The sequence below is a fragment of the Ranitomeya variabilis genome, chromosome 7 (genome assembly GCF_051348905.1).
Source record: "Ranitomeya variabilis isolate aRanVar5 chromosome 7, aRanVar5.hap1, whole genome shotgun sequence".
NCBI classification, from domain to species: Eukaryota; Metazoa; Chordata; class Amphibia; order Anura; family Dendrobatidae; genus Ranitomeya; species Ranitomeya variabilis.
This window is the reverse complement of record NC_135238.1, coordinates 18,942,346-18,963,278: the sequence shown is the minus strand read 5'-3', so window position 1 is coordinate 18,963,278 and position 20,933 is coordinate 18,942,346. Positions and strand designations below refer to the sequence as shown.

Sequence of the window (20,933 nt, the reverse complement as noted above, 5' to 3'; positions counted from 1 at the left end):
GAAGTGCTGACTCCGACGACTCGTTAGCAGCTTGGGGTGATTGATCATTAATCAGGACGGTCGGCCCCTGGTGTTGGAGGCTCTCAAGCAGATATAAAAGGGACACAAAGTGCAAGTCACCAATTATAGCCGCCGGACCCACAACTCACCTGAAACAACGTGAAGAACATCAGGAGCGGGGGCCCCGCACCATCCAACTCTGGCCATTCCTGGGTCAATGGGGAGTGTAGGGACATTCACAAGACTGGCCCCGAGGGTGGAGGTACATACGCAAGACTGGTCTCTGAGAGTGGAGGCACATACACAAGACTGGCCTCCGAGGGTGGAGGTACATATGCAAGACTGGCCTCCGAGGGTGGAGGTACATACGCAAGACTGGCCTCCGAGGGTGGAGGTACATACGCAAGACTGGTCTCCGAGGGTGGAGGCACATACACAAGACTGGTCCCTGAGGGTGGAAGCACATACACAAGACTGGCCCCCGAGGGTGGAGGCACATACACAAGACTGGTCTCCGAGGGTGGAGGCACATACGCAAGACTGGTCTCCGAGAGTGGAGGCACATACACAAGACTGGTCCCTGGGGGTGGAGGCACATACACAAGACTGGTCCCCGAGGGTGGAGGTACGCACACAAGACTGGCCTCCGAGGGTGGAGGCACATACGCAAGACTGGCCTCCGAGGGTGGAGGCACATACACAAGACTGGTCCCTGGGGGTGGAGGCACATACACAAGACTGGTCCCCGAGGGTGGAGGTACGCACACAAGACTGGCCTCCGAGGGTGGAGGCACATACGCAAGACTGGCCTCCGAGGGTGGAGGTACATACGCAAGACTGGCTTCCGAGGGTGGAGGCATATACGCAAGACTGGTCTCCGAGGGTGGAGGTGCATAGACAAAGACTTGTCTCCAAGGGTGGAGGCACATGCGCAAGACTGGCCCCTGAGGGTGGGCGCACGCACACCTGGCCCCTGAGGTGGAGGCACACAAAACTTGCAGAAAAGGTTTTTTTCTGCCCTCATCCCCCACATACATTGTGCCAATACAAATAAAATATGTCCAGAAACTGCCTTCATTCATGCAGAGAAACAAAGACCCGCCCCCACTTCCTGCAGAGAAACAAAGACCCGCCCCCACTTCCTGCAGAGAAACAAAGACCCGCCCCCACTTCCTGCAGAGAAACAAAGACCCGCCCCCACTTCCTGCAGAGAAACAAAGACCCGCCCCCACTTCCTGCAGAGACGAGGACCCACCCCCACTTCCTGCAGAGAAACAAAGACCCGCCCCCACTTCCTGCAGAGAAACGAGGACCCGCCCCCATTTCCTGCAGAGAAACAAAGACCCGCCCCCACTTCCTGCAGAGAAACAAAGACCCGCCCCCACTTCCTGTAATCCGTGTTGGGGTTTCTGCTGCTTGTGATGGATTATTCTTTACAACAGGCAGCAAATTACACAGAAGGGAGACCCCTAGTGGCCGACACTTTGAAGGGATTTTAAAGGGGTTTAGACGACAATCATTGGGGAAAAGGATTTACAGCTTCTAGTAAGAAAAGAGAATAAATAAAACCTAACTGCTCTTGTGAAAAGGATATTTAACCTATCAGAGACCATTATAATGACCGAGTCATTTCCTATTATATATGATACGCCATGGACGGGTTCTCCTTCACATGAGGGGAGTAAACTTCAGCTCTCCAGATTTGGCATAACCCCATTTCTAGAACATGGATATGACTGTAGGAATGTGCGAGACCAAGGTGATAATAACCAGACACCAGAGCAGGAGGTAGAGAGCGTCAACAGGTCAGTGCTCTGCCAAGACGGGGCAGCACCAGCCATGGATTGTATTAGAACTATAGTGGATTTGTACAGGAGACAAGGTACTTATCTGCTGCCCCCTTCTGGTGGTTTTGCGCTCTACAAACGGGGCATCAGAAGAGAACTGTTTATACCATTCACATTTATTTCAGGTTTTCCTGAAGGGTATTGGAAGGAATGTAATGTATGTACATGGTCTGCAGAACAGTGAGTGCAGCTCTGGGGTAGAATGCAGGATGTAACTCAGGATCAGTAATGTATGTACACAGTGACTGCACCAGCAGAATAGTGAGTGCAGCTCTGGGGTATAATACAGGATGTAACTCAGGATCAGTAATGTATGTACACAGTGACTGCACCAGCAGAATAGTGAGTGCAGCTCTGGGGTATAATACAGGATCTAACTCAGGATCAGTAATGTAATGTATGTACACAGTGACTGCACCAGTAGAATAGTGAGTGCAGCTCTGGAGTATAATACAGGATGTAACTCAGGATCAGTAATGTAATGTATGTACACAGTGACTGCACCAGCAGAATAGTGAGTGCAGCTCTGGAGTATAATACAGGATGTAACTCAGGATCAGTAATGTAATGTATGTACACAGTGACTGAACCAGCAGAATAGTGAGTGCAGCTCTGGGGTATAATACAGGATGTAACTCAGGATCAGTAATGTAATGTATGTACACAGTGACTGCACCAGCAGAATAGTGAGTGCAGCTCTGGGGTATAATACAGGATGTAACTCGGGATCAGTAATGTAATGTATGTACACTGTGACTGAACCAGCAGAATAGTGAGTGCAGCTCTGGGGTATAATACAGGATCTAACTCAGGATCAGTAATGTAATGTATGTACACAGTGACTGCACCAGCAGAATAGTGAGTGCAGCTCTGGAGTATAATACAGGATGTAACTCAGGATCAGTAATGTAATGTATGTACACAGTGACTGCACCAGCAGAATAGTGAGTGCAGCTCTGGGGTATAATACAGGAGGTAACTCAGGATCAGTAATGTAATGTATGTACACAGTGACTGCACCAGCAGAATAGTGAGTGCAGCTCTGGAGTATAATACAGGATGTAACTCAGGATCAGTAATGTAATGTATGTACACAGTGACTGCACCAGCAGAATAGTGAGTGCAGCTCTGGAGTATAATACAGGATGTAACTCAGGATCAGTAATGTAATGTATGTACACAGTGATTGCACAAGCAGAATAGTGAGTGCAGCTCTGGAGTATAATACAGGATGTAACTCAGGATCAGTAATGTAATGTATGTACACAGTGACTGCACCAGCAGAATAGTGAGTGCAGCTCTGGGGTATAATACAGGATGTAACTCAGGATCAGTAATGTAATGTATGTACACAGTGACTGCACCAGCAGAATAGTGAGTGCAGCTCTGGGATATAATAAAGGATGTAACTCAGGATCAGTAATGTAATGTATGTACACAGTGACTGCACCAGCAGAATAGTGAGTGCAGCTCTGGGGTATAACACAGGAGGTAACTCAGGATCAGTAATGTAATGTATGTACACAGTGACTGCACCAGCAGAATAGTGAGTGCAGCTCTGGGGTATAATACAGGATGTAACTCAGGATCAGTAATGTAATGTATGTACACAGTGACTGCACCAGCAGAATAGTGAGTGCAGCTCTGGAGTATAATACAGGAGGTAACTCAGGATCAGTAATGTAATGTATGTACACAGTGACTGCACCAGCAGAATAGTGAGTGCAGCTCTGGGGTATAATACAGGATGTATCTCAGGAACAGAAAAGGGTAAAATAATGTATTTTCAATGTGACTTGTGATGTAAATTTTGTGTGCAATTCCCCACTGGTTTATTAAAATGCAACACGTTTAATAAGAAGCCCACCCTTCTATGGTCCCATGTCTGTGGTCGGACCGCCCTAACCGAAGTCCATTTTTCAGTACAATTTTGGGTCACATCTGATCATCTCCAAGTTTACCAGCATCTAATAGTGTGGATGATGCTATAATCTTACGGGACAACTACCCCCCTCATCCTATAAGCGCTGCGCTGATAACTTGGTAATGAGACGATGTTGCTCTACACTCCATGTTGGATACCGGCCAGTTCATATCTGTGTGGGATGTCTAGGAGGGAACGGCAGAATCTGCTGACAGCTCCACAAGCAGCAGAGATAAGAGAGCGTCTTATGTTGTGGACGTTGCGACTCACTTCTAATGGAGCGCAGTAAAATTAAGGACCAGGAAACACGCAACCAGCGAATGCTACAAATTGGTGTAATGGAGCAGAGGTCAGGAAAACACAATAGAGAGGACATCTGTGCCCCGGCCATCAGCCAGCTGACGCCTTATCAGCAAAAAAACCAGGCAGAGCGTCGCTCATCGGGCAGACCTGGGTACAGAGCCGTCAGGACCGGAAGTCCCATGTCACAGAGGACACTTGGCTCGTTCATCCTGGCACTTCTATCCAATGAGGATTTTTATGTACATTTAATAATATCTTACTATCAATACTGATTATACTTTATTACTGGTTATCCTGTTATTTATCCATACTTACCACAGGATCTGGCAATGTTTTACTCTGCTGGCTGTGAATGAAATCATGCATTATACGCACATCTCTAATTCCTTCCCACTCTCCGCATTTACTTTCTGTTGAGATATTTCAGGTCAATGTTTATTATTTCTACCACGTTAATAAATATGTATGAAATTTATTATAGTCGTGTCTCCTCAATATATATGTTTGGCATTTTACAGATGACGGTCAAAAAGAAAGGTGATTGCTTCATCTGCCCCTGATCACCATTCATTTCTGACTAGGTCCAAAATTTGGCCATGATCAATTTCCTAATATATCTGTATAGCGGTCAGTATTTCTGTAAAACAAAAGCTCCAAACCCCCTGCATATGGATGCAAAAATGAAATCGGGAAAATCTGGCTCCCAGCAGCCTCCACTAGGGGGAGCCTAACTCCTGCGGTCAATACATTGAACTCATAAATCAACACAGTATGCAGGGAGACCGTCCCCCTCCTCCAGCCGTGGTCCCAGGGAGACCGGCACACCCCCCTCCAGCCGTGGCCCCAGGGAGACCGGCCCCCCTCCTCCAGCCGTGGCCCCAGGGAGAACGTCCCCCTCCAGCCGTGGCCCCAGGATAACCAGCCCCCTCCAGCGATGGCCCCAGGGAGACCGTCCCCCTCCAGCCGTGGCCCCAGGGAGACCGTCCCCCTCCTCCAGCGATGGCCCCAGGGTGACCAGCCCCCTCCAGTGACGGCCCCAGGGAGGCCGGCCCTCTCCTGGTCGCAGGGAGTTGGATTTTTATCATTAACCTTTGCAGGACAAAATAAGGAGAAAAAAAATTAAAAAAAATACCACGATTCACAAATTTTATTACATGTTCCCTCATCTTTTGCAGAAAATAAATACAAGTGCACATTTTCTGTATGTTTTACTTACAGTGGTGCTTGAAAGTTTATCTGCTAATCCTAAGGGGTTCACATAATTTTGCCACTCACAGACGTTTTATATTGGATCATAAAACAGGACGTTAGAAGACGACAAGGATCGCACACTCACGCCACTTATTAATCTACTACGGATAAAGCAAAAAAAAAAAAAAACCTAATCAGAATGTGTAATCCCACTGCCATGTCACGGCGAAGCACTCAGTGGGTCCCTAACCTGCCAGGCATGTCACAGTGTGGCGACCACGGCGTCAGGCGGGGGGAGCGAGGGACCCAGGAGCCTCACAGTGCTCATACAGCTCTGGGACACCCCCCACAGAAGAAGAAAAAAAAAAGTTATATTTTTGGACCATTTGTTTGAAGTTTAATTTGGTCTTTAAATTAATTATGCAGAAATCTGGAAAATTCTGAAGAATTCACAAACTTTCAAGCACCACTGAAAAAATAAAAAAACAAAAACAAAAAAAAGCATCACTACGAAGAACCCCATCCCACCTCCCCCAACCCATTAACACGCTGTAGCAGCTCTACTGATCGGCGCAGGGGGAGGGGGGTTGAAGTCAAATTTGGGACGGGAAAGGGAAAAAACTAACAAAAACACGTAACTCTTGCTTCACGCCCTTGTGCTGCTCGGGGGGCCTGCAGTACATTGATCCACACATACTACATTGCTCAGCAATGCTTTACAGGCCCTCGCCTACGGCGGCTTATTCCTCGCCCCTCACTGCCTGCAGCAGAACATAAGGTCAAAAGCAGCAGTACTAGGTACGCAAAACCGAAGCGCTAAGCTCATGGCGGCGGTGTCTGTACTCCTGGCGCTTCAAACTATCGCTCTGCACAGCGGAGGCCGCCATTAACAGACACACACGAGGCTCCAGACATCCCAAACCATCCGCCCACCCCATTAAGAATTAGGGTGTAGAATAAAATGCATTGACGGTGGTATGACTGACTGAAAAGACTTCGGAATGGAAACCGCCAGCATTGAAAGGGGTTGGGACAGTTTTTGGCGTTTATTAAATTACACATTTTCGACCTCCATCGTTTCCGACGTCTCGGCGCCATTGCAATTTCATACATGAGCCCCGGTCAACAGTGGCTTCGAACCAGAGATTGGCTGTGATCCCCAGCTACCTATTCATTGGGTTAAAATAGACAAATATAAAAAGGCATCTACCCCTAAAATAAAAAGGCGAAAACGAAGGAACCCCCCCCCCGCAAAAAAAAAAAAAAAGTACATAAAAAAAACCCATCAAGTCGCTAAAAATTTGAAGACTTGGGTGCCGAGCAACATGGCTGCCAATACGTCTGACCAAATCAGAGATATAGCCCCAGATTACCCATCCATTTAAAACTAGGTGATCTTTCCATTCAGGATCCATGGAAAGCTGGGTGAGCTATAATGGCAGGGGGAGGTAAATGGGAGGTAAATGGGAAAGACTGACTTAATTCGCTTTTTAGGTTAAAGGGGTGGTCCAGAACTTAGATACCATAGATCATTAATGGTCCAACACCTCAGCTCTGGGTAGCTCACCAGTATCCAAGGTCAGGACAATCCCTTTAAGTGCAGATATTCTCTAGTATTGCTGCTTTAAGAGACCGTCCCCTAGTGCACATAAAGGCAGATTCGTTTATTTCATTTTGCTCGTGAGAATTTTGTTTGCAAAATTTTTTTTTAGCAAAACAAAACCCTCTAAAGACGTCATTGATTGGCGAACCTACGGGTAGACGAAGAAAAAAAACAAATGGCTTGTGTGGAAATCTTAAGGTTATCGCTTATACGGCACAGAGACACTGTACAATTCCAGTTTTGGCCCTTGGTATGATTCCTAAAAAATATATATATATATATTTATATAGACAAAAAAAAAAAAAAAAAAGACGGCAAATAAAAAAGGGTCAATCGTCCATTCCTATATTCCTGAAGAGGTATGACATGGACTCTCCGTTGTGGATCCGGCGGATGGCTTCCGACAGGATCATGCTGATGTCCACCGTCTTGATTTTGGGGCACTGCAGCTTTTGGATTTCGTGGGGGATCGTGTTTGTGACAACTACCTGAAATGGAAAAGAGAACGTGAGGAAGTGGTTAGGAAGAGCGACCGTCCACGTAACGGAAAAAAAACAATGATGGAGTCTTCTTCCATGGCTCGGTGGTCCAGGCCTGGTGCCCACATGCCCATTATACGGACGTCTGATGGCGGGCAGGAGTCTGCAGAGCTGTAATATAGGACTGCACATAGTCCGATCTGGTCGGCAAGAATCGCATGAGTCTGTATATGAGCTCAATGTACCAAACAACGAGATACTTTTTTTTTTATGAAGACTATTCTGAAAGTTGCTTTCTTTTTATTAGTGGAGGATTCGGAGCTTGGCTCTACAGTGATGTCCCCCTTACCTCGTCAATGGCCGACTCCTCTATTAACCTGGGAGCGTCTGAGGACAGGAGTCCATGAGTGGCCATAACAAAAATTTTGTAGGCTCCTCGTTCTTTTAACGTTTCGGCTGCGGCTAGAAAACTGTCTACGTCGTCGATGATGTCGTCCTGTGGAAAGCGTAAGAAAGTGGTGTCAAACAATGGTCGTCCTAACGTGGAGGCTGCAGAAAGATGGAAGCCACATGGCTATAATACTCTGCCGATGGATGGCAATATGGCGGAAACTGAAAGGTGCAGCAGTGTGCAGAATCAATGGGGGGACGACTTTAGACCCCCGACTTAGAGAGGACTCATCATCACCATCACTTGGGACAGGTCATGATGAAAAAAGATTATATTGTACTTCATTCTTGGGCAATAGTTCAATGGTGTCGTGTATATATATATACACACACACACACATATATACATATACACACACATACATGCATACACAAATACATACATACATAAACATGCATACGACACCATTGAACTATTGCCCAAAAATGAAGTATTTCTCCCAGAAAATTACTACAATTGCACGTTTTGTTACATACATGTTAATTTCCTGAATAAAACTGAATAAAAAAGGCAAATTGGACATAATTTCACACATAACACCAAAAATAGGCAGGAAAAAATTGTTGCAATCTTTCCAAAATTGTGAGTGAACAACTTTGTTTCAAGCATGTGATGAGGGTTCAAACTCACCTGTGGCAAGTAACAGGTGTGGGCAATATGAAAATCACACCTAAAACCAGATAAAAAGGGGATACGTTTACTCAATCTTTGCCGTGTGTGTGTCACACTAAGTATGGAGAACAGAAAGAACTGTTTGAAGACCTGAGAACCAAAATTGTTAAAAAATATTAACAATCTCAAGGTTAAAAGTCCATCAACAGAGATTGCGAAGTTCTTGTGTCCACGGTGCGCAACATAAGTGAGACGTTTCCAACCCATGGCCTTGTAGCTCTTCTAACTGGACGGCAGAGAAAAACCTGATGAAAAGGTTGCAACGCAGGTTAGTCAGAATGGAGGACAAGCAGCTCCAATCAATGTCCTGCAGGCTCAGGGTGCATCACTGTCAGCGCGAACTATCCATCGACATGTGAAAGAAAAAACGCTATGGAAGGAGACCCTGTTGGACCCCACTGCTGACACAAAGACTTGCACAGCTAGACTGCAGTTTGCCTAAATGTATGAGATTAAGGCAAAATCCCTCTGGGGGAAAAAGTCTAGTGGACAGAGGAGACAAAGATAGAGCTTTTTGGTAAAGCACATCATTCTACTGTTTACTGAAAGCAGAATGAGGCCTACAAAGAAAAGAACACAGCACTTACAGTCAAATATGGTGGAGGATAAAAGTTGTTTTGGGGTTGTTCTGCAGCCTCTGGCACTGGGTCACTTGACTGTATGCAAGGCATCATGAAATCTGAATTTTGGGTCGCAATGTAGTGCCCAGTGTTAGAAAGCAGGGTTTGCGTCCTAGGTCATGGCTTCCAGCAGGACAATGAACACATACATCTAGAATCCACAGAAAAGGATAGAAATAAAGCGCTGGAGAGTTCTGAAGTGGCAGCAATGAGTCCGGATCTAAATCCCATTGATCACCTGTGGAGAGATCTGAAAATTGCTGTTGGGATTAGGAGTCTTCACATATGAGAGACCTGGAGGAGTATGGGAAAAAAAAAAAAAAGTGGTTCACAATTCCAGTGCAACGAAATATTAAGCTGAGGGTGCCAACAATTTTGTCTGGCCCACTTTTGTGAAATTATGTTCAATTTGCCTTTTTTCCCTCCTTTTTTGTGTGTTGTTCCAACAGACACAAAATAAACAAACATGTGTATAACATAACGTGTAATTGCAATAATTTTCTGCGAGAAGTACTTCATTTTCTGGAACAATTTCAAGGGTGCCGACACTTTCAACCATGACTGTATTCTCTTTCTCAAATATAATATAATTCAGAAACATAAAATTCCTTTGTAATTTACTAATAAAAGCTGTGATCTTTTAAAGAGAAGGACGTTGAAGTTGGGCCATCCATTGTCTCACTATGTGGACACCTGTGTGAGACTTCCTGTCGCTGAGCTGGGAAAATACCCCTGTGGGAGTGGACAAATGGATGACAGTGTGCAGCGTGTAAATACAGAGAAGATCTGTGCTGCTGGATTCATGCTGCAGTGGATTCCTGTGTATTATGGAGCAGCAGGAGGTAGTGAAGGATGGAAGAAATAACTACATAGGTAAAACCTGTCAAAGCTTTTACTCTGTGCCTGCTGTGGCTCTGTGTAAGAGAGACTCATATTATCCCTTTTGACATAGCTATGTTTCTCCATAGTAGGTTACCCTTTACTAGCATCTATGTCCTCTAATAACAGTTTAGAAGCAGCTATGTCCTCTTCCTGTAGATTAGCTGTATGGAAAAAAAAGCTGCATTCTTCTCTTTCATCTGGGTTTCAAAACACACAGGAACAACTTATTATATGGCTTTCTGCTGAGCGTTCATGTGTTACCCATGAGAGCCCGCTGGCAGACATCTTTGCAGGTGGCATTTCTCAGGAAGGACAAAAAGGAACATCAGTCTAAAATGAGACAGCCCAGAGGGAAATCATCTGATTTGCTAATAATAAATATTTGAGAAAAAAAGTCTTATGATAGTTTTTCTCAGAAGAGCTAGATCCACTTGAAACCTGTCCCCATAATGAGAGGACATTACTAACAGTAGAGGGTCCCCCACTTGGACCATAACAATACAGGTTTGCACTTACTACGATAATGGCTATCCTTCCACCGACATCACCCACGACAGTAATAGGCGGCTTTTCTTTGGGAAACATCACTGTGAATAAAGCAGAAATGTCAGAGGCAGTAATCCAGATCAACCAGATCGCCTTCCCCCAAAACTCATGTCTCAATGTTTCATACAGGCAGAAATGAAGGGAAAGCCAAACTGCGGAGACATTAATCCTTATCTGGAACCAAATCTTTCCAATCTGTGATCAGGATTACAGTCTAATCCCTCAGCTTCCAGAGGGGAGAACAAGAGGTTTTCTTATGATAAATGCTGCTGCCTAATTTGGGCCGTATGGAGACTGGGTGCCGATACCTGGATCATGTATCACACTGCATGGTGCGGGGCGCGATGCCGACGGTCGCTCCTGTTTGTGCTCTCGGAATATTGTGCATGCCCTTTATATGCAAACATTAAATGGTCACCGTCGTTTCAACCAGCATTGCACAAATTAACAGCACAACATATCCTAATTTATCTTATCCAATCAATTTTCATTCTTTCTCCACTTGTCCTTTTGCCTCCTAGACTTGTTATTCGTTCTGGTCATACCAAGATGGACTGAGAGAACAGATTACAGCTGCCTATTGAAGTATATAGAGAGGAGAAGCGCAGAAAGCTGGATGCACATCTACACTGCTCAGTACCTCTGTATACTGTCCTCCTTGCTGCTGTTTCTGAACATGTGCCACAGACACAGGAGAGTAGGAGTCATTGGATCAAAGACTTTATAGCTATAACATTTGGTGCAGTCATTAAAAGTAGACCTGCCTACTAAAGTCTACAGACAGGAGAAAGGAAAAGAAGTGCCCCCTGTCAAGTTGGAGCTGGATTCACAGCTACATTGCTCAGTAGTGCTGTATAATGTCCTCCTTGTTGCTGCTACTTATGAACATGTGTCACAAACACAGGAGACCATCAATCATTGGATCACAGATTGTAAATATACAATTTGGTGAGAGCGAAACCCTGCAAGTTTTATAGAGTATCTCCGGAACCACTCATTCTCACATTTGGCGGCGACAAGTGCGGACATCATGCTGTTCACAAATGCCTGCCAGGTCAAATGTACGTGTGCCAACCACGCACGTGTCTTAGGAGGCATCGGTCGTCAGGATGTCATCAGTGCCAGCTTCTTGACAATACCTTCCACCTATGTTTCCATTTACAGGGGCAGTCTCGGTTGTCACCAAGTTCATTGAAGCCTGTGCTGCTTGGCTTAAAATATATATTAGACCTTACATGGCCTGGACGCAGCGGCGCTTGCTGCATGAAAGATTCATATTGCTTGTACTAACCGCTGGCTGATCGCTGCATTAATGTTTTATCGCTCATTTCTCCTGAGGAGGCTGGGAACGCAGCGCCTCGTTCCTTTATTATCAGCTCTTTGTGTTTCTACTCTGTAGAGATTACAAAGAGCAGCTCCTACTCTGCCGGACCAGGAATTACATAGCAGTCCATACATCTGACTGTGCTGCAACTGGGGCCCTATTACTGCATTTGGATATTATGGGATGGTCCTCTCGGGACCCTCTTATTAGGTAGCAGAGATCTGATAACAGAGAACACTACATTTCTGGTTTTACAGCAACAAGAGAGTCCCAAATTAAAAAGTGACTAATCCTGCAAAACAATCCCATTAAAGAAGCAGCATGTAGGGCATTATAAAGAAGTACTGACCAGTGAAGATGTGAATCCAGCTCTGGGATCTAGCACCATTGATTCTAACAAAGATATATTACAAAACGTCTTCTTTGCTTGTATGCAAAATTTGTGAACACGCCAGGGACCAGTTTAGCAAAGAATACGCGAAAAACAAGTGTCGGGCAGTTGTCACCCATTATCGCCTAGTTAAAACGAACTTTCAGCTCGCCTATCACTCTATGAAGAGGGAAGGGAACTGAGGAAAATCAAAGATGGTCGCTTCGTGCCTCCGACTCTGGAGGTTCACAGCGAAGCCAGCAGATGGTGTTTACTATCCTGAAGGAACGGCACGGGATGGCACCTCACAAAGACATGGGCCGAGAATTCAATATAAGGATTGAAATAAATCTGTCGCACTTCATAAAGGTTTTCAGGCGATTTTCTGCCACTGACTTATGTAGGTCAGCCCTCATAAATAAACCCATGTGGCGGACAATAGCGCATTATACCAGGCTGGAAAATCACTACACGGCGGAGAGAGTCAGACATGGGTCCCTATACATTACAGTGACGGCTCAGAAGCCCCATCGTTACCCTCATTAACGCTGAGGTTTAAACTGGCACTTACACGCAGCTACAGGGGCTTCTCACTAAATTAGAATCATCAGAAAGTGAATTTCAGTTCTTCAATACAGAAAGTGAATCTCATATTATATAGAGTCATTACAGAGTGACCTATTTCACGTGGTTATTTCTGTTAAGGCTACGTTCACATTTGCGGTCGGCGCCGCAGCGTCGCCGCATGCGTCATGCGCCCCTATATTTAACATGGGGGCGCATGGACATGCGTCGCACTTGCGTTTTGCGCCGCATGCGTCCCTGCGGCGCCCGCGTCCGGGCGCAGAGGACGCAGCAAGTTGCATTTTTGCTGCATCCAAAATCAATGAAAAAAAGGACGCATGCGGCGCAAAACGCAGCGTTGTGCATGCGTTTTTGTTTGCGTTGTGCATTGCGGCGCCGACGCTGCGGCGCACAACGCAAATGTGGACGTAGCCTAACCCCTTTCTGCCAGCTGACGGGATAGATAGAATGTCAGCTGGCAGACTTCCCCGCTTTGAGGTGGGCTCCGGCGGTGAGCCCACCTTAACCCCTTCACCCCGAAGCCTTTTTTCACCTAAGTGACAGGGCCAATTTTTACAATTCTGACCACTGTCACTTTATGAGGTCATAACTCTGAAACGCTTCAACGGATCCTGGTGATTCTGACATTGTTTTCTCGTGATATATTGTACTTCATGATAGTGGTAAAACTTCTTCGATATGACTTGCATTTATTTGTGAAAAAAACAAAAAATTGTCGAAAATTATGAAAATTTAGCAATTTTCAAACTTTTAGTTTTTATGCCCTTAAATTAGAGAGTTATATCACATAATATAGTTAATAAACAACATTTCCCACATGTCTGCTTTACATCAGCACAATTTTGGAAACAATTTTTTTTTGTTAGGGAGTTGTAAGGGTTAAAAGTTGACCAGCGATTTCTCATTTTTGCAACAAAATTTGCAAAACCATTTTTTTTTTTTTTACAGACCACCTCACACTTGAAGTGACTTTGAGGGGTCTATATGACACAAAATGCCCAAAAGTGACACCATTCTAAAAACTGCACCCCTCAAGGTGCTCAAAACCACATTCAAAAAGTTTATTAACCCCTCAGGTGCTTCACAGGAATTTTTGGAATGTTTAAAAAAAATTGAACATTTAACTTTTTTTTCACAAAATTTTTACTTCAGATCCAATTTGTTTTATTTTACCAAGGGTAACAGGAGAAATTGGACCACAAAAGTCGTTGTACAATTTGTCCTGAGTATGCCGATACCCCACATGTTGGGGTAAACCAATGTTTGGGCACATGGCAGAGCTCGGAAGGGAAGGAGCACCATTTGACTTTTCAATGCAAGATTTGCTGGAATTGAGATCGGAACCCATGTCGTGTTTGGAGAGCCCCTGACGTGCCTAAACAGTGGAAACCCCCACAAGTGACACCATTTTGGAAAGTAGACCCTCTTAGGAACTAATCTAGATGTGTGGTGAGCACTTTGAACCTCCAAGTGCTTTACAGAAGTTTATAATGTAGAGCCGTAAAAAAAATTTCATATTAATTTTCACAAAAAATGATATTTTGGCCCCAAATTTTTTATTTTCCCCAAGGGTAACAGGATAAATTGGACCCCAAAAGTAGTTGTGCAATTTGTCCTGAGTACGCTGATACTTCATATATGGGGATAAACCACTGTTTGGGCGCATGGGAGAGCTCGGAAGGGAAGGAGCGCCGTTTGACTTTTCAATGCAAAATTGGCTGGAATTGAGATCGGAACCCATGTCGCGTTTGGAGAGCCCCTGACATGCCTAAACAGTGGAAACCCCCCACAATGGACCCCATTTTGGAAAGAAGACCCCCTAAGGAACTTATCTAGATGTGTGGTGAGCACTTTTAACCCCCAATGGTTTCACTAATGTTTAGAATGTAGCGCTGTGAAAATTAAAAAAAAAATTTTCTTTCCACAAAATGATGTTTCAGCCCGCAATTTTTTTTTCCCAAGGGTAACAGGAGAAATTGGACCACAAAAGTTATTGTCCAATTTGTCCTGAGTACGCTGATACCCCATATATGGGGGGGAACCACTGTTTGGGCGCACGGCAGAGCTCGGAAGGGAAGGAGCGCCGTTTGAAATGCAGACTTAGATGGATTGGTCTGCAGGCGTCATGTTGCATTTGCAGAGCCCCTGATGTACCTAAACAGTAGAAACCCCCCACAAGTGACCCCATATTGGAAACTAGACCCCCCAAGGAACTTATCTAGATGTGTTGTGAGAACTATGAACCAACAAGTGTTTCACTACAGTTTATAACGCAGAGCCGTGAAAATAAAAATTATTATTTTTTCCACGAAAATGATATTTTAGCCCCCAGTTTTGTATTTTCCCAAGGGTAACAGGAGAAATTGGACCACAAAAGTTGTTATCCAATTTGTCCTGAGTACGCTGATACCCCATATATGGGGGGGAACCACTGTTTGGGTGCACAGGAGAACTCGGAAGGGAAGGAGCACTGTTTTAGATTTTCAAAGCAGAATTGGCTGGAATTGAGATCGGACGCCATGTCGCGTTTGGAGAGCCCCTTATGTGCCTAAACAGTGGAAACCCCCAATTATAACTGAAACCCTAACCCCAGCCCTAACCCAAGCCCTAACCCCAACCCTAACCCTAACCCTAACCCCAACCCTAACCCTAGCCCTAACGGGAAAATGGAAATACATACATTTTTTAAAATTTTATTATTTTTCCCTAACTAAGGGGGTGATGAAGGGGGGGTTTGATTTACTTTTATAGCTTTTTTTATGGTTGGCAGCCATCACACACTAAAAGACGCTTTTTATTACAAAAAATAGTTTTTGCATCACCACATTTTGAGAGCTATAATTTATCCATATTTTGGCCCACAGAGTCATGCGAGATCTTGTTTTTTGCAGGACGAGTTGACGTTTTTATTGGTACCATTTTCGGGCACATTACATTTTTTGATGGCTTTTTATTCCGATTTTTGGGAGGCGGAATGAACAAAAACCAGCAATTCCTGAAATTCTTTTAGGGGGGGGCATTTATAGCGTTCCACGTGTGGTAAAATTGATAAAGCAGTTTTATTCTTCGGGTTAGTACGATTACAGCGATACCTCATTTATGTAATTTTTTTATGTTTTGGCGCTTTTACACAAAAACTATTTTATATAAAAAAAATAATTGTTTTTGCATCGCTTTATTCTGAGAGCTATAACTTTTTTATTTTTCTGTTGATGATGCTGTATGGTGGCTTTTTTTTTTGCGGGACAAGATGACGTTTTCAACGGTACCATGGTTATTTGTATCCGTCTTTTTGATCGCGTATTATTCCACTTTTTGTTCGCCTGTATGATAATAAAGCGTTGTTTTTTGCCTTGTTTTTTATTTTTTATTTTTTGCGGTGTTCACTGAAGGGGTTAACTAGTGGGATAGTTTTATAGAGCGGGTCGTTACGGACGCGGCGATACCAAATGTGTACTTTTATTTTTTTTTACAAAAATAAATGGATTTACTGGGAAATGTTTTTTTTTTTTTCTTTATTTGGGGATTTTTTTATTTTATTTTTTATACATTGTATTTTTTTTTTTTTTTTTTTTACTTTTTACCATTGTCCCAGGGTGGGACATCACTGTTTTAGATCAACGATCTGACAGGCAACTTACAGAGGCTTGCCAGCGCCTGCTATTAGGAACTCTCAGCAGGCGCCGGCAAGCTAGGTCAGTAAATGACCCGGAAGGAGTCCAGCGGCCATCTTGGATCCGGGGACTCCTTCCGGATCACCGGAGCAGCGCGATCTCATCGCGTTGCTCCGGTGGGAGAGCGCAGGGAGCACCCGTTCCTGCGCGATCCACCTCTATGCAGCTGTCACTACTGACAGCGGCATCAGAGGGGTTAAATGCCCGCGATCGGCGCTAGCGCAGATCGTGGGCATTGCTGCGGGGTGTCAGCTGTCATATACAGCTGACATCCGCACCCGATCACCGCGGCGCTCAGCGAGAGACCGCGGTGATCGATCCGCCGTACTAGTACTGCGGCTGGCACAAATGCAGTGCCGGCAGCGCCGTACTAGTACGGCAAATGGCGCGACGGGGTTAAAGCCTTGACATGTCAGCTGTTTTCAACAGCTGCCATGTGCGCGCAATGGGCGCGAGTGGAATCGCGATCCGCCCGCGCCCATTCGCGAGTGGAATCGCGATCTGCCCGCGCCCATTAACTAGTTAACTGTCGCTGTCAAAGTCTTGCAGCGGCATTTAACAAGCGCCACCCGCCGCACGGCTAGAAGTGCTCGCACCGCTGACCCCCGTCACATGATCGGGGGTCAGCGGTGCACTGCCATAACAACCTGAGGTCTCCTTGAGACCTCTATGGTTGTTGATGGCCAATTGCTTTGAGCGCCACCCTGTGGTTGGCGCTCAAAGCAATGCTGCATTTCTGCTACATATAGGTGATCTGTGCTTCACCTCTATGTAGCAGAGGCGATCGCGTTGTGCATGCTTCTAGCCTCATATGGAAAAAAAAATGTGTTTAAAAATATTAAAAAAATAAAAAATATATAAAAAGTTCAAATCACCCCCCTTTCGCCCCAATCAAAATAAAACAATAAAAAAATAAAAAAAAAATATCAAACCTACACATTTGGTATCGCCGCATTCAGAATCGCCCGATCTATCAATAAAAAAAAAAAAAAAACAGGATTAACCTGATCGCTAAACAGTGTAGCGAGAAAAAAATTCAAAACGCCAGTATTGCGGTTTTTTTGGTCACCCCGACACTGCATTAAAATGCAATAATGGGCGATCAAAAAAACATATCTGCACAAAAGTGGTATAATTAAAAACGTCAGCTCGGGACGCAAAAAAAGGAGATTTTTGTGTACTCACCGTAAAATCTCTTTCTCTTAGCCTCTAATTGGGGGACACAGGACCATGGGTGTTATGCTGCTGTCCACTAGGAGGCGACACTATGCATAATCTGAAAAAGATTAACTGTGGCTCCTCCTGTGCAGTATACACCCCTGGACGGCATCAGCCTTCTCCAGTTTTGTGCAAAAGCAGTAGGAGGAACGTAACATGAATAACATAATTATGCCTGTAAGAAGGCAACTATGTACGAGCTCAAGAAACAATATGAGAACTCAACAGTTACAACAGCCCGGAAAGGGCAACAGGGTGGGAGCTGTGTCCCCCAATTAGAGGCTAAGAGAAAGAGATTTTACGGTGAGTACACAAAAATCTCCTTTACTCTGTCGCCTCATTGGGGGACACAGGACCATGGGACGTCCTAAAGCAGTCCCTGGGTGGGAAGCAATGGACGAATATTGTGCAGACAGGCCCGTACACTTAGGGCACCGCCGCCTGCAGGACACGTCTACCCAGGCTCGCGTCTGCTGAGGACTGGGTATGAACCCTGTAGTGTTTAGTAAACGTGTGTAAGCTAGTCCAAGTGGCCGCCTTACACACTTGTTGTGCCAAAGCCTGGTGCCGAATGGCCCAGGAGGCCCCTACCGCCCGTGTAGAGTGTGCCGTAATACCGGCTGGAAGAGGAGAATTCTTAAGGCGGTACGCCTCTTGTATGGTGGATTTGATCCACCTGGCAAGAGTAGCTTTGGAAGCTGGCATACCCTTGTGGCCGCCTTCCGGAAGGAGGAAAAGGGAATCAGACCTCCGGAAGGACGCAGTCCTAGACACGTATATACGCAAAGCCCTGACAAGGTCAAGCGTATGCAGAGCCTTCTCCACTCTATGAACCGGAACCGGACAAAGGGATGGTAGTGAAATTTCCTCATTGAGGTGGAAGTCGGACACAACCTTCGGGAGGAAGGATGGGACCGTACGAAGAACTACCTTGTCCTGGTGAAATGCTAGGAAAGGCCGTCTGCAGGAGAGTGCTGTCAGTTCAGACACCCTGCGTAGCGAGGTGATTGCCACCAGGAAAACCACCTTCTGGGAAAGAAGGCGGAGCGGGACCTCCTTAAGAGGTTCGAAGAGTGGTTCCTGCAATGCTGTCAGGACCAGGTTGAGGTCCCACGTTTCTAGTGGTCGTCTGTAGGGGGGAACCAATCGGGAAACCCCCTGAAGGAAAGTCCTTACTTGCGGCTTGGTAGCAATGCGCTTTTGGAAAAGCACTGAGAGGGCTGACACCTGGCTCTTAAACGAGCCCAATGACAGCCTCGCCTCCAGACCCGATTGGAGAAAACCAAGTACTTTGGGTATGGAATAAGGGAGTGGGATCTGGCCACGAGATTCGCACCAGGTAAAGAAAACTTTCCAGGTACGGTAATAAATCTTGGCAGAGGCTGGTTTCCGTGCTCTGATCATGGTTCCAATGACATCTGCCGAGAGCCCTGCCTGGGTTAGAACCCAGGTCTCAAGGGCCACGCCGTCAAATTGAGAGCCCCTGAGTTCTGGTGGTAGAACGGCCCTTGTGATAGAAGATCGTGGCGGTCGGGGAGACGCCAAGGGGCGTCTGCTGTGAGTTGTACGATGTCGGCGTACCATGTGCGTCTGGGCCAGTCCGGTGCAATGAGGATGGTTGGAACTCCCTCTTGTTTGATCTTCCTCACCACTCTGGATATCAGGGGGAGAGGTGGAAAAATGTACAGAAGCTGGAACTGGGTCCAGTCCTGAACCAGAGCGTCTGCTCCGAGCGACCGCGGATCGTGTGTTCTGGCAATGAAGTTGGAGACCTTGGCATTGAAAATGGGATGCCATTAGGTCCACATCAGGGGTCCCCCAGCGGAGACAGATCTGTTGAAAAATCTCGGGATGGAGAGACCACTCTCCCGAGTCTATTCCTTGTCGGCTGAGGAAGTCTGCTTCCCAGTTGTCCACACCCGGAATGTGGACCGCCGAAAGAACCGACCCTGTGTCCTCCGCCCAGCGGAGGATATGTGACACTTCACGCATCGCCTGGGTACTGCGGGTCCCCCCTTGATGATTCACATATGCCACAGCCGTGGCATTGTCCGACTGTATCCTGATGTGAGAGGCTGCCAGTAAGTGATGGAAGGCCCTCAATGCCAGTAGGATGGCACGAATTTCCAGGATGTTGATGGGCATGGTCGCTTCCGCTGGGGACCACTTGCCCTGCGCCCTGTGGTGTAGGTGCACCGCACCCCAACCCGTCAGGCTCGCGTCGGTGGTCAGGACCTTCCATTGACCTGAGAGAAAGGATTTCCCCTTTGCTAGCGAGGTTGGCTTGAGCCACCGGTGCAGGGACCTCCTGGTTGACGACGTTAGCTGGAACTCCCTGTCGAGAGAAAAGGGATTCCTGTCCCAGGACTTGAGAATGGCTAGTTGGAGAGGTCTGAGGTGAAACTGGGCAAATGGAACAGCTTCTATTGCCGCTGCCATCTTGCCGAGGACTCTCATGGCAAACCGGAGAGATCGAGGGGGTTTGCGGAGGAGGGTGCGAACTGCAAGTCGGAGAGCCAGTGCCTTGTCCTTGGGAAGGAGCACTAGACCCCTGGAGGTGTTGAATAACATTCCCAGGAAGGTCAGGGACTGACTCGGGGTTGGTGATGACTTTTGTAGGTTGATTAAACAGCCCATGCGACTGAGTGTATCGGTTGTGATTGAGACGCTGAGCTCGCAGTCCTTGAAGGTGGGAGCCTTGATGAGTAGATCGTCCAGGTATGGAACGACTACTATGCCTCTGGAGTGCAGGACGTCCATGGTGGCTGCCATGACCTTGGTGAACACTCTGGGAGCCGTGGCGAGTCCAAAGGGGAGAGCCACGAATTGGTAGTGGTCCTGGCCTATTGCGAACCTGAGAAACCTCTGATGGGCAGGTGCAATGGGTATATGCAGGTATGCGTCTTGTATGTCTATGGAGGCGAGATATTCTCCCTTCTCCATGGACGCAATGATGGACCGAAGGGACTCCATGCGGAAATGACGGACCCGTACATATTTGTTGAGCTGTTTTAGGTCTAGTATGGGCCGTACGCTGCCTCCTTTCTTGGGAACTACGAACAGATTGGAGTAGAACCCTCGGAAGCGGTCGGTCGTGGGTACCGGTACTATGACTCCTGATTGACAAAGCGAGGAGACCGCTTGGTGGTAGGCTCGAGCCTTGGCTGGCGGTTTTGGGGGGACAGAGAGGAAGAACCGGTCCGGTGGGTTGGAGGTGAAGTCTATTTTGTATCCGGAAGACACT

The 20,933-nt window shown here is 46.2% G+C and overlaps 1 protein-coding gene across 3 annotated transcripts in view; it reads right to left on the bottom strand.

Moving 5' to 3' along the window:
- Positions 1–5,206: 5,206 nt before the first annotated feature.
- Positions 5,207–20,933, bottom strand: part of PRPSAP2 (phosphoribosyl pyrophosphate synthetase associated protein 2) — a 58,091-nt gene continuing 42,364 nt past the window's right edge. For all 3 annotated transcript variants that reach the window (XM_077274357.1, XM_077274358.1, XM_077274356.1), the window contains exons 9-11: positions 10,489–10,559; positions 7,697–7,843; positions 5,207–7,356 (exon numbers count right to left, since the gene is read on the bottom strand). In XM_077274357.1, coding sequence (XP_077130472.1) covers positions 7,198–7,356; positions 7,697–7,843; positions 10,489–10,559 — 377 coding nt within the window. In that variant the 3' untranslated portion in view covers positions 5,207–7,197. The remainder of the gene's footprint in view (positions 7,357–7,696; positions 7,844–10,488; positions 10,560–20,933) is intronic.